At 40.7% G+C, this 13608-nt stretch overlaps 1 protein-coding gene and 1 long non-coding RNA gene across 2 annotated transcripts; both read right to left on the reverse strand.

The window, feature by feature from the left end:
* Positions 1 to 1361: 1361 nt before the first annotated feature.
* On the reverse strand, positions 1362 to 4287 carry arf6b (ADP-ribosylation factor 6b). Its single transcript, XM_047050090.1, has 2 exons — positions 3833 to 4287; positions 1362 to 3628 (listed from the first exon to the last, which is right to left on the reverse strand). Exon 2 carries the CDS (start codon positions 2990 to 2992, stop codon positions 2465 to 2467), a length of 528 nt encoding a protein of 175 aa, XP_046906046.1. The 5' UTR covers positions 2993 to 3628; positions 3833 to 4287; the 3' UTR covers positions 1362 to 2464.
* A 2571-nt stretch (positions 4288 to 6858) lies between these two features.
* On the reverse strand, positions 6859 to 13528 carry LOC124487978. The gene is made up of 3 exons (XR_006958576.1): positions 13294 to 13528; positions 7962 to 8019; positions 6859 to 7629 (listed from the first exon to the last, which is right to left on the reverse strand). It is a non-coding gene; the product is annotated as an uncharacterized LOC124487978 (long non-coding RNA).
* Between the last annotated feature and the right edge of the window lie 80 nt (positions 13529 to 13608).

Genomic DNA, 13608 nt, shown 5'->3' on the forward strand with positions numbered 1-13608 from the left:
ATCAGACTCGTACTCATTATTGAGCGAGATGCCAAACACACACACACAAGGAGGAGAGGGTAAGGCCTCTTCATCCATCAAGATATAACCCCTGTCTCTGGTTCAAGGACGTGATACACTCGGCCAGGGGAGCTTAGAAAGTACAATTGTAAACCATTGAGACCTTTTGTCAAAGACGGGCACCTATTCTGTTGTGGTCCTGTAACACTACTGTCCTTTCTTTATGCCTATCCAGGCCAAACACCTCATTCTTCTTGTCATTACCTTAGTAACGACTGTGCTATTTTTAAACGAGGACACAACTCAACATCCATGATCTTTATACAACTGACCTTTCTCCAAATCTACCCCTTACTGACCACAAAATTAAGCTGTCCTTTGGTAGGCCAACCGGAAAACACCGGAAAACACTCCCCTCCGAAGACTCCCCTTCTTCTAAATCCACGGTGGGACTTCCTTTAAAATAAAAGATGGGTTTGACATTTTGGTTGTCGGGCATATAGCACACTCTGATGCTCTGTGTGTCTTGCTTTGCATGCTTGTGAAGGGGAACCTGGTAGCCTCAGTCAAATGAATAATGGGTTCTGCAAATGCTTGGCAGGCTGGTCGCCCCCTTTCTCTGCATCGTCGAAAGAAAAGCTCTAAGGAGTAGTGATATGTGACTGGGCTCCAGTCCTGGAGTAGATATTGAAACAGCACGACTCCACTGTAGTTTACATGACTCTCTAGACTAAGCATTGGAGCTCCTTGAGGTTACTGATTCTGATGAGAGGTTGAAACAGAAGTAGTCTCATACAGAATCAGACTGCAAAAAATAACAATAAAAGATTTATACAGTTCCGGGGGTAGGGCTTCTACATATAATGTAAATGTAATATAAACTGGTAGGGTCTCTCCACAAATGTGCAGTCTTTTTTTGAATGAAATACAAAGACAGTAAGTTACAGCACTAGCTCAATGTTACACAAGCAAGCAGAGAACAGCTGTGTCGTTTTAACATTTGTGTAGCATGCCACCCGCCCCAACCCCCAACACAGACGATCATGTGGCTGTGGTTCTTCCATTGAGACCAGCAGTTGGACTTCCTGTTTTGTACATTTTTCCCATTCAACAGTGGCACTTGGGTGCCAGTGAAACAAGACTTATGAGATTCAACCTCAACTAACAGTTCTCAAATCTCTCAATATGTGAAAGTAATTAGTTTCCCCTTTTTCGTGAGCTTGGAAACTGACAAGTATTAACCATCCAATTTTTTTGTTATAACTCAAATATCAAATATCGATAGGATCGCACAAAAGGAATGACACCAACTGGCCTACATCCTTTTTTGAACAGCGGGGATTAAATCAAGAACTGACACGTTTAAAATTACTTTTTTAATAAGACATTACAATGACATTGTTCTGTACATGGTCCTCCAAGTCAACACAGGAGTTTAAGAGTTGCACCAGAAGATGACTTCATCATTTTGCCAGTAAGCAGCTCTGACTGCAAGACCGGCCAATCCTGCATTGTGGTTCCTGTGTGTCTGTGCTCATGCTACAGGTATAGGCTATCACAATGTCTCTTTTTCTGAGACTCTTCAATGGGGATAGAAGGTCGAGAGCTCAGTGCTGAATGACATTCCTTTGGAAATATTGGGAGTCATCTTACTGTATGACTATCAATGATACCCATGACTAACTGCGTTCTGAAAAGCATATTTGAGTTACTGTAAACCTGTGTTGCATAGGCCTACTTCTGAACAATGTAACCAACACGTGACACAAAAAGGTCAATTAGCTCACGATGTCACCAAGCATTGGGAAATCACTTGATTGCTAATGGATCCAAACAGTGTTTAACAGAACACTGGACTGTCTTCCCAGTCGTTATTTTATCATGTCCAATGTGATGGACTGTAAGCAATGGTGAACACTTCAAATCTTGCAATAGCATCTTTAGTAGGAATACATAAGGGTGTTTCTCCTTTGATTATGATTCAGGTGTTGCAGTTCCTCAAACTACTGACATCACATATCTTAACTTAAAGGGGGAGGGGGGGGGGTTAAACAATACAGACCCATATACATTAGCAAACCAAAACTATTGTATAAACATGAATGAGCCAAGCCTCAGTCCAAATGAAAGATAAAACTAAAGCTTTGTTAGAAAAATATATAAAAAATGGGACAAAAGAACAGGCAAAGGCGGTGGTCTCTGGAACTCAACTTTAAGAACAGTTTTAATAGATATTCATCAAGCCAAAAATAATGAATTAATGTGATATAGACCTGCTACAGAAAAGCAGCTAACTGAAAGCTAGCAAACCCAGTTGAAGATAAATTAGTTATTGGGGTCAACATTGTAATCAAAATAAATGAAGATAATCAAAGTTGTCTTTATTATATTCATTTCAGAGGTTATTTGTTACTTGCCTCAACTTTTTGTGTAGATCTGACTTAAAACAGTCATCACTCAATCATTAAGATTTGTAGTTTGATGTTAGCCAAGTCAGTCCCTCGTATAGTCCATCACCGGTGGTCGCACAGGAGGGCTGAACATACCAATTTCTATCTCTGATGCGGGTCAATCCTAACTTCTCCTGGATCTCATGCGGCTTCATGGCGTCAGGTAGGTCTTGCTTATTGGCAAAAATCAAGATGATGGCATCCCTCATCTCACGGTCATTAATGATGCGATGGAGTTCCTGCCTCGCCTCATCGATGCGATCTCTGTCCGCGCAATCCACAACGAAGATTAACCCCTGTGTGCCGGTGTAGTAGTGTCGCCATAAGGGACGTATCTTATCTTGCCCTCCAACGTCCCACACATTGAACTTGACGTTTTTGTAAGTGACAGTCTCTACGTTGAATCCCACGGTGGGTATTGTGGTGACAGACTGTCCGAGTTTAAGTTTGTAAAGGATGGTTGTCTTTCCTGCAGCATCAAGACCAAGCATCAATATTCTCATCTCTTTGTTGCCAAATATTTTTGATAGCATTTTCCCCATCTTGAACAGTGCACATATATTCCTTTCCTATTGTAAAAAAAAATCCCTTTCTTCACGCAAAACCTTTCAATTTGATACAGGCCTATTTTCTCAACAGAGGAAGCATTACTCAAATAGGAGCAAGCGTTCATTTACATTATAAATGACAGCTATGGTTGAAACTACCCTTCAAACTCGCACCGTGCCATTGATCTGCTCCACAATGTTTGGGGCCACAAGGTGTTCCTGTGAAGTATGCAGTAGTCCTCAAGTTCAAATGGGGAGAAAACGTTGGGACGTTAAATTATTGCTGGAAAAAACGTGCATTAAAGTGGTCAGATATCGAGTCGCATTAATCAAGAGGCTGTGGGTTGATCCAATATTTGCAGAGGAAGGTGGTGGGTAAACTGAACGAGGCCCTCAAAAGCCTGCCGTGCTTGTGAATTCCTCTTGGTGGACGTGTCTCGCGGTCCCTCCTCGCCGGGAGCGTCCGCCTTGTTCGTATTGGTATTACCGGAGCAGAAATAAAATTTGCTGCAGCTGTTCCATCAAGCGTTGTGCAGGTCAACACGCGTGTTCACAAGGGTAATTTTCTCCCGAACGTTCGGTCACTAGATGGGTCATTCATTCACTCACCAAAACCCCCTTCATGTCCTTCTGTAAAAGAAGAAAGGTTTGGGAGGAGTGTCAGAAGCCTCAACTTGGCTAGGCTAGGTAGCTAGCATGCTAACATTAGCTAGCTAGCTAGATGGCTATTTCAAGCAGTAATTCTTGCTAATGAAATTCAGAAACGCCCGTTAAAACCAATCCGTTCGTTTTTAGTCACTTTAACATATCTCCAAATTAAAAAGTGCATATTACCAGCGGTTTCCCCCTTGTTCTCTTGGTATTTCCACCCAGCTTTCGGGTCTCTCCTTCGTCTTTTTCAGTCGAGTTGCTGCTTCACCGGAAAGGTGTGGAGCTACATCACCCGCAACTTCCTCTCTAGATAATTCAGTAGGCTAGTCAACTGCTTACGCAGAAGAATTCACAGCGCACGCACTGGAGACAATGTAGCACGCCACACTATATGCGGATCAAAGGATTAAACTGACATCGCATGCAATGTCCAAATGTGGAGAACTTATTTTAAGACATATACACCTTTAACAATAGTTGAAATTTAATGGGTGCCTTAGCGGATTCAAAGGTCCGCTCGTGGTGCAGCTGGGCACCACCTCTAGCTGTCTATTGATATTGAAACCGGCCTATTTTTTGATGATGAAAACACTTTTGGTGTCAAATTAAATTATGATGCGTGACGCGCAAAAGTTATCTAGCCTATTAGTTATCGGCGCTTGAAGAATGATGTCCAAATATCGCTTGAACTTGATCCCACCCACACCATGTTTAGCCTACAATTCTGACGGGCAAGCCACATGCAGCGAGATCCAAAAGGCGATGTCGCCACCTTGTGGTGTGCAGGCCACAGCAAGGTCCTCAATTATTTTTTAAAGGAATACATCTTTGATAGCCTAGGATGGGAACAACCAGTTTTAGAATGTACTATATACAGTACCAGTCAAAAGGTTGGACAAATGTTCCCATGATTTGACTGGTGCTAAGGAAGAATTCGAGTGGCACTGTGTAGATCTGAATAGTCAAGGGATATGGTTTTAATACAATTTATTAGACTATACAATTACATAAACAAAGCTTTGCTGATCAATCTCAGCGAAGGAGGTGCCATCCACACAGGTCGTTCGCAGGAGTGATGCCAACCATCACACATGCACTGCCTTATATAAACTTAAGATCAAATGGCATTCTATATGGTCAATCAATCAATGTAGCAAACTCTGTGATTGGCTAACTCAACTTAGTGACAGTTTGAAACAATACCAAGTGTCCCAAAGTTCTTTGATGTGGCATCTCTCTCCAGAGCAGTAGATAATAAAGCCACAGGGGTTGACCAGTCAAATGGTCAACTGTCCTTTGTGTGACCATCTTCAAACAATACTTTTAATTAACACAAACAATGAAACAGGACACAGTCCTTCTAGCCAAAGTTCAGAGCAACTGTCTCATTGACCCCTTACAGTAACCAGAGGACAGAAGGCCATATAAGATGCTTCACCCATCCCCCAGGGCAAGCTGCCCACAGAGCCATCAGCACCTCACATTCCTTTGAACTCAACTTAATTACAGTGCCCTCCAAAAGTATTGGAACAGTGAGGCGAATTCCTTTATTTTTGCTGTAGACTGAAAACATTTGGGCTTGACATCAAATAATGAACGTGAGACCAGAGATCAACGTTTCAGCTTTTATTTCCAGGTATTTACATCAGGATCTGATGCACAACTAAGAAAATATCACATTTTGTTTGAATCCACCCATTTGTCATGTGATCAAAAGTATTGGAACAGATATACTTAAAACATATTTAAGTGAATAAGACTTAATATTTAGTTGCAAATCCTTTGCTTTCAATAACTGCAGCAAGTCTGTGACCCATTGACATCACCAAACTTTTGCATTCTTCCTTTTTGATGCTTTCCCAGGCTTTCACTGCAGCCTCTTTCAGTTGTTGTTTGTTTTGTGGGGTTCCTCCCTTCAGTCTCCTCTTAAGCAGGTAAAATGCATGCTCTATAGGGTTTAAGTCTGGAGATTGACTTGGCCAGTCTAATACCTTCCATTTCTTGCCCCTGATGAACTCCTTTGTTGTTTTGGCAGTGTGTTTTGGGTCGTTATCTTGCTGCATGATGAAGGCTCTGCCAATCAGTTTGGTTGCATCTTTCCTTAAATTGGCAGACAAAATGTTTCTGTAGACTTCCGAGTTCATTTTGCTGCTGCCATCATGTGTTACATCCTCAATGAAGATTAATGAGCCCGTCCCAGAAGAAGCCATGCAAGCCCAAGCCATGACATTACCTCCACCGTGTTTCACAGATGAGCTTGTGTGTTTGGGATCATGAGCAGTTCCTTTCTTTCTCCAAACTTTAGCCTTTCCATCACTTTGGTAAAAGTTAATCTTTGTCTCATCAGTCCATAAAACTTTGTCCCAGAATTTCGAGGTTCATCTCTGTACTTTTTGGCATATTCCAGCCTGGCCTTCCTATTCTTCTTGCTAATGAGTGGTTTGCATCTTCTGGTGTAGCCCTTGTACTTTTGTTCATGAAGTCTTCTGCGAACAGTAGATAGTGATACCTTCACTCCTGCCATCTGGAGGTTGTTGCTGATCTCACTAACAGTTGTTTTAGGGTCTTTCTTTACAGCTCTCACAATGTTTCTGTCATCAACTGCTGATGTTTTCCTTGGTCTACCTGTTCGACGTCTGTTACTTTATGCACCAGTAGTTTTCTTCTTCTTCAGGACATTCCAAATGGTTGTACTGGCTATGGCCAATGTTTCTGCAATGGCTCTGATTGATTTTCCATCTTCTCTAAGACTCACAATTGCTTGTTTTTCACCCAAAGACAGCGCTCTGGTTTTCATGTTGTTTTCACCTCTGAATACAGTCTGCATAGACAAAACCTATCTTACCCAATCTGAACCTGAGTGTAGACATTCAGTGGTATTTATTGATTGAATAATGTATGTAATAGGACACACCTGGGCAACAAAACACACCTGTCAGTCACATGTTCCAATACTTTTGCTCACGTGACAAATGGGTGGGTTCGAACAAAAAGGTGATATTTTCTAATTTGTGCATCAGATCCTGATGTAAATACCTGGAAATAAAAGCTGAAACGTTGATCTCTGGTTTCACATTCATCGTTTGATGTCAAGCCCAAATGTTTTCAGTCTACAGCAAAAATAAAGGAATTGGCCTCACTGTTCCAATACTTTTGGAGGGCACTGTATCTTCCCTTCCTGTCTCTTACCAATGAACATAGAAGATTATAGATTTCATACACATACATATATGCATATGACCAACATTTCCACTACACTGGTACTGTTTATGTTAGTATTTTTTCACAAAGGTTAAAGTTCGGAGCTTATTGTGTTCTGTATTTTTCATCTCTTGCATCAGTCTGTTTTTTCCGTTCAATATGCTGTGTGGATGCATTTGAAACAAACACTTTTCTCAGTACGTAATTGTAAGATCTTGTGGTGTTACTGTTGTAGGGGTCCTGTTGACCAAAGCTCGACTTTTGAGTTAGACAGTTATTTGACAAAAGCAAGTGCTGCCATCTTCTGAAAGGCTCCGTTGTTTGCACTATTGCCATGTGTTTTTGTCTTAAATCCGCAAACGTCAAGGTGGCCCAAGTAGGCGGTTGTCTCCACCAAACTTTATTCATCACCGCATTAGATGAATTGTGAAAGTCTGAACTTGGGCTTCCAGTATCAGAGTACAGTTCTGCTTTTTCAAAAGCCTTGTTGTCCATAGTCACACGATCCACCAGGATGCTGCAGCTGGCTGCTTGGGCCTCAGACAGCCTGGGCTGAGTGGATCTCCAGGGGTTGTTTGTTCTAGAACCCAGAGATGAGACACTGCATCTAAGTCTCTCCAGAGCTCTGCTGTACCGTTTCTGCTGTTGCTCGATTTCCTTCATACAGTACCTGCGTTCCAGCTCCAAACCATGAAGCAGGTGTTTATGCTGCTGGATTTGGTACCTGTGTAGTCCACGCATTGTGTCACCCTGCAACTCCTGCATGTTGTTGATTTATCCTTTTATGAAAGAAGAAAAATGTTGACGTATCACTCTATCAGTAGCCAGATTATCATTAAAAAACACCTGATCTTTTGTTACTTGTACTTATCACACAAGTGCAATAATAATCCCTACCCAAACAGTAATATTCGAGCAAGCACATAAATTAGATACTCCAAATTTTGGCTTAATATCACATCGAGCATCTTGATTGATTTAGAGCAGGCAAATAAGTTACTGATAAATCATATACAGTACTTGGTCGAATACCTGTTGACCAATATTGTACAGGGATGCTTTAAGAGCGACAAAATAATTGTATTATAAGAATAATAATAAAATCACTCACTTGAAGATCTAATCAGCTTTGATGGAAGTTAGAAACATCTTCAGCAGTATTGTTGCTTCTGCACAAGGAAGAAGAGAAAATGTTTGTTCTCCCTGACTGTCTTGGTCTCCGAGGTGGTCTATCTCATGATGTCACACAATGCACTGGGCAAGGTGCACGTATCTGTTCGTGTGATCTCTTGATAAACTTTATTTACAGCACTCTGGATTTCCAGACAACGAAGCAGATCTGAATCCCTGCCAACTTTCAGATAACTGATATGAATAAACTCAGACTAAATCAATAAAGAAAATTCTCGTAAATAGATGGAGCATTAAACTTGGGTCTGATAGCCTGCCAGATCTGATGTTGCATGAGTCTATACAAGTAGGTTAGGGTTAGTTGTTGTTGTGATGCAAGAAAGAGACAATGATAAACTTTTGCCAATTAAATATTTACAGCTGAGTTCAGATGACTACAACCACTGTGTAGAAGACACAATGAGCAGCCCATCATTAATGTTTTACTAACAGTGTTCCATTCACTAGCCTCCTTGAACTGTCTTTAATTATAGAACAGAGAAAATATTTGAGCTATGCAAGTGGGCCACAAAGTGGAAAAGGTCGGGAATGGCTTGTCTATAACATAAAGACTATTTCTACACTTCAGTGTCACTGTTTGAATAATAGGGAACAGGTTAGATATAGTGTATCCTAATCTGTAATATTTAATGTTTGATAGCAGGTAAATAAGTGACTTAAAAGATATCACTTTTGCGAAGAGTTTAACAGGTATGAATATATTCTGATTAAGTTGAGTTAAACTAATCATGCAAGGGCGCTATAAAGTGTGCTAGCCTTAGTTGTTGTGATGCAAGAAAGGGACAATGATAGAATTTTGGCCATGAAATATTTACACTTGAGTTCAGTTGACTAAAACCACAGTTCAGAAGACGAGAAATACCTATTGTTATTAGAGTTCCTCCGGTAGGAAAACCCGATTGTTATTGGTATTACAGTTGTTCCATGGGAGTCAATGGGAGCCCCAAACATGGCCCACATGAGACAATTGGTGGCGCTACAGGCCACGCCCCAATATGTCAATTTTCAAAGTGATGCCTTTTGCAGACCATAAGTCCCAAAATTCTGAAATTAAGTACATATGCCTTACTGTTCATTAGGGGAAAAAAGCCTCAAGAACCTATAACGGCTGTCATATTGGAGTTTTCTGTACAATAAAGATTTGTCCAAAACGACAATAGCCTACTACAAGTCTGTGTCTCATGAGTTGTTTGCTAATTGTCTTTTTTCTCTCTCGTTGTCTAAGTCTATTGTACACAAATCTGAGAAATAGTTGATTGTAAGATGAAAAATAGATTTATTGTGAATATTTTAAATGTTAATGCTACGGATTCCAAACACTGTCTTAAGGGTTTCTGAAAAGGGTGAGGTGACCAAGCCCCCACCCTCACTCCTTGGACAAGTAGCCATTCTGTGGCTGGTTCGGAGTCAGCGGTTAGGGAATCGGGCTATTAATCAGAAGGTTGCTGGTTCGATTCTCGTCCATGTCAAATGACGTTGTGTCCCTGGGCAAGGCACTTCACCCTACTTGCCTCGGGGGAAATGTCTCTGTACTTACTGTAAGTCGTTCTGGATAAGAGCGTCTGCTAAATGACTAAATGTAAATGTGGTTTGCCTACTGCTAATGCTACTGTTAAAAGAAACAGAAGGACTTCTTCAGAACTATAAAGTTTAATCAACCAATTTCAGTTGTTGTGTTTGTTAGTGAAGATAATCATGTTGGTCACCCTGATTGTGTATGTTGTGTAGTTTAATGGGACCAGAGAGTCTAAGGATGATTTTGTATTTTGAGTTTGCTGTACTCTCACCAGTTACATATGCAAGTTGTCCTCCTGACCCTTGTCACTTCTGCAATGATGACTGAGATTTACTGAGAACTTAGGAAGAGTTGCAATATCTGCAGTTTTTTTGCCAGAAGTAATGATTCCCTGACCAGTATCTGTGGAATACATATAGGTTCAGCGGGCCCAGCATAGTTTATCTAGATAGATTTTATTGTACTTCTTAAAAAAAAAAAATATATATATATATATATATATACACTTTAGCAACTCATAAGGATGGCAATGAACACAGAATAGTAACCTATCGTCCTCAGTAGAAAGGAGAGTAGTAGACTATAAGAGTAGAAAGGAGGGTAGTAGACTGCAGTCTATGTAGGTAGGCCTAGACTATGCTGGAATCACACTTAAGGAAGCAAACTCACTGTAGCCTAACCTTGACGACTGTTCAGTCTGTCTGCATCTGTGTGTGTCTTTTGCATGTGGGACATTGTTGAACAGGGTTGGTGACTCAGAAAGGTTTAGCAAAGGCAAGTATATGCCAGGAAATACGAAGGGTATACTTTGCTCCAAAATGGGAACCCTGAATTTCATCATCAGTTTTCCAGGGAATCTTGAAACACAAACAATCAAGGAGACTTTTTATTAAATGGTATTTTCATTGTTTAAATTAGCCTGTTGACAAGCTTCTGTATTACTTCATCCTCTCCTTCTGGCTTTCCCAAAGTTATAGGTGCAATATACTGTCCCCATGGGTGTATCCAGGTCCACTGGAGGATTTAGGGGCTGACTGCCTGGTGCCCCCAGGGTTGAAAAAGCATTTCTAAAATACTCTCTAGAGTGGCAAAAATTAGACAAAGGATGCCCCTCTATAAATGTCAAAACATGTCTTAATGAGTTCCTTTATAGTAGAGAAAATGTGATGCAGTACCCTATAAGGTGCCCTTACCATGGTCTATATTTGACTGTTCCCGTGCCCTTACTTCCAATGGAAAAGGGTGCTGCGTTTTTCAACATTTCGAAGGTTACTTTTTGTAAGAAAAAAACATATTTTTCAACCTTTCAAAAGTTTTTGACCATGAATATTTTTGTGAAAATCTTTTTTTCCCTTTCGAAAAGTTTTTATCCTCAGTTCCTCATGACTCTTGTGCAATGACTGAGATACTGAGAACAATATCTGCAGTTTTCTTGCCGAATCAGGAAACACAAAAAACTGTTAAATCGCGTTTCGAGGTTTTTGGGTTACTTTTAAACCTCATGTGGCCACAGCATTTTTGCCTTGGGATGACCTGCGATGGGAGAGCGGGAAATAGCAGGGATGGGGAGAGCGAGCACTAACAGTTCATAACCTATACACACTTCCTTTACTAATGTGTTTCCTCACTTTCATAAAGTCATTGTTGCTCCGTGTCTCTGTTCAATGATAGGAAGCGGCATGATTAAATAATTTGTTGTAATGAACCAATGAAACGTGAGAATAGCAGAAAACAAGGAAATATTAATCCACCAGTCATTTTAACGATGGAGGCATCTATTGGATAAATGTGGTAACTCTTTCGTTGTACACCCAAAAAATACTGGGCTAGTTTTCAGGCATTTTGGGCTGGTTTTTGAGCACTCGTTGGGCTGGAAATGTTTGCTGGACTCAGGTGTGATGTCATTCCCAGTCCTGAGTCAAAACTTTTAAAGAATGGATCTCTGCATGATGGGCTCAACAAGAGCACAGGTGGCCTTACAGAACACGCTTCAAAGTTGTCACTTTCAAAAGGGTGTTATTTTGACCTCATCAGGCCAACATGTCTCAAGAACCCATAATGTCGGAAACATGGATTTTTCTCTACAGTGACAATTTGTGAATAATAAAAAAAATAAAATCAGCCATTACTCCAATTGTCTTGAAATGTTGTGGGCATGTATGAAATACATGTCTGTGTCAGGTCAATTTTGAAATGGTTTGGAATGTTGAGGAGGAACCTGCATATTAGAAGCATGCCATATATGTATTTACAGTTTGTTTCCAAGGGTGGAATGGGGGGCTGTATTAAGAATGAATCAACAGCCATGGGACACTAGTCAAGAGTGTAATCTTGATGGTTTTATTTGAGTTCAAACTGAACAGTCACCTGTAGGCTAAGGGATAAATGCACCGATCAACAAATTCAGTTGATCGGTTTTAACAGTTGTTAAAATCTTTCTGTGGAAATCGTCTAAATAGGCCTATCTGTGTTAAGTTTTGTAGGGAAGCTCTCCATTTTTTGTCAAATTATCTGTGATGAAAGTTATAACATTTTCTACAGCAGTATTCATGCTTCTGGACAAGGATAATTTATTGGTAACTATTCATTTTGCAGAGGCTTTTATCCAGTGTGCGAATTATACAATGACAATGGGGGGGGGGGGGGGGGGTCAACTTCTTTTCCAGGGCGTAAAGGGAACCCAGTACAGCGCAGGCGCGTGCTTCAGTGAACTGAAGTCTTACAATCCCTCAAGGGCGTAACCACGCATTCTTTGGGGGGGTCGTTTACCCCCCAATATTGAGAAAATACCAATCTGTCCAGGGCCGGCCTAAGGCATAAGCGAACTAAGTGGCTGCTTAGGGCCCCCGTGTCCACCAGAAGGCCCCCAAGAGCACATTAAATTACAGTTTTATGTAATTAATTTTTAAAACGACTCAAAGGGGCCCAAAATTCAATTCTGCTTAGGGCCCCATAAAGGCTTCGGCCGACCTTGAATCTGTCCCCCCAAATATACAGCAGAAAATATGTAAAATATATGTTCTCCTTTGATGAACCCTGTCAATGGATCGGTCTCTTGTTGTCTTATTTATTTTCAATTTATTTCTGTTGGTTAAGAAAACTTGTGTGAGTGTGTGAATCCCCCCATCCTAATTGTACACTCGTTTGAATCCACCTTGCGTCGTTCTGCGTTGTCATGGTCAGTCAGTTGAGAGCAAAGAAAGTAATGTTAGTTAACTTGTTGGAGAGGAGGTAGAGTAATGGAGGATTTGAGGTTACCTAAAAAGCGGAGAAAACTGTACCAGCAGCCAAGCATACGCGGGTTTTTTCTAACAGTAAGTAACTTGATACCGAGCTAAATGTGTAAGCAGAAGGGCAGTCACTGTCCGGGGAGAAACCAACTATTCCTTTAGATGTGAATTCAAATGGTCAATGTAGTCTATGACTATGATATGTAGTAAACTATGTTCTAAATGTGCGAATTTTCATATATAAATATAGAATTGTAGGCAATGCACTGAACATTAACAAAAAATATATGGGGAAGGATATTCATTTGGACCCCCCCAATGTCTAAACCATGGTTACGTCCTTGCAATACAGTCTCTTGCTTGTTTAACGTAATGTATGCATATTATGTTAAATCCAATCCATTACACCAGCTCATGGGGCACATTCCATTAAACAACTTTTGTAGTCAGGGCCACCAACAAAATATTCAAGAGCAAAACTTACCGGTATTAGCTAGCTAACTTACCTTTCTTGCACTTTCTCACTACGCGGTAGCTACACGGTGAGGTGATTTAACCAGCTTCTGTATTGCACACTGGTCACTCGCGCACTGTGGTTATTGAGTTATAGCGAATTTTGACTATGGCAGTGTCATTCTGTGTGTGATATTCCCTGCCATAAAGTCAACATTTCTGTGTATCGCCAAGTATGGTAAAGATATTGTAATATTTACAATAACAGGTAAGAACGATATAAATGTATCGACCACCCCCAACATGTTGATTTGACCTCTTTTTTTTTTGGGGGGGGGGGGGGGGGGGGATCCAAGTCTTAATTAGGG

The sequence above is a fragment of the Hypomesus transpacificus genome, chromosome 3, assembly GCF_021917145.1.
Source record: "Hypomesus transpacificus isolate Combined female chromosome 3, fHypTra1, whole genome shotgun sequence".
Lineage (NCBI taxonomy): Eukaryota > Metazoa > Chordata > Actinopteri > Osmeriformes > Osmeridae > Hypomesus > Hypomesus transpacificus.

Excerpts from the sequence above, each read along its gene's own strand:
- arf6b (XM_047050090.1), bottom strand. The coding sequence starts at position 2,992 with ATGGGGAAAATGCTATCAAAAATATTTGGCAACAAAGAGATGAGAATA.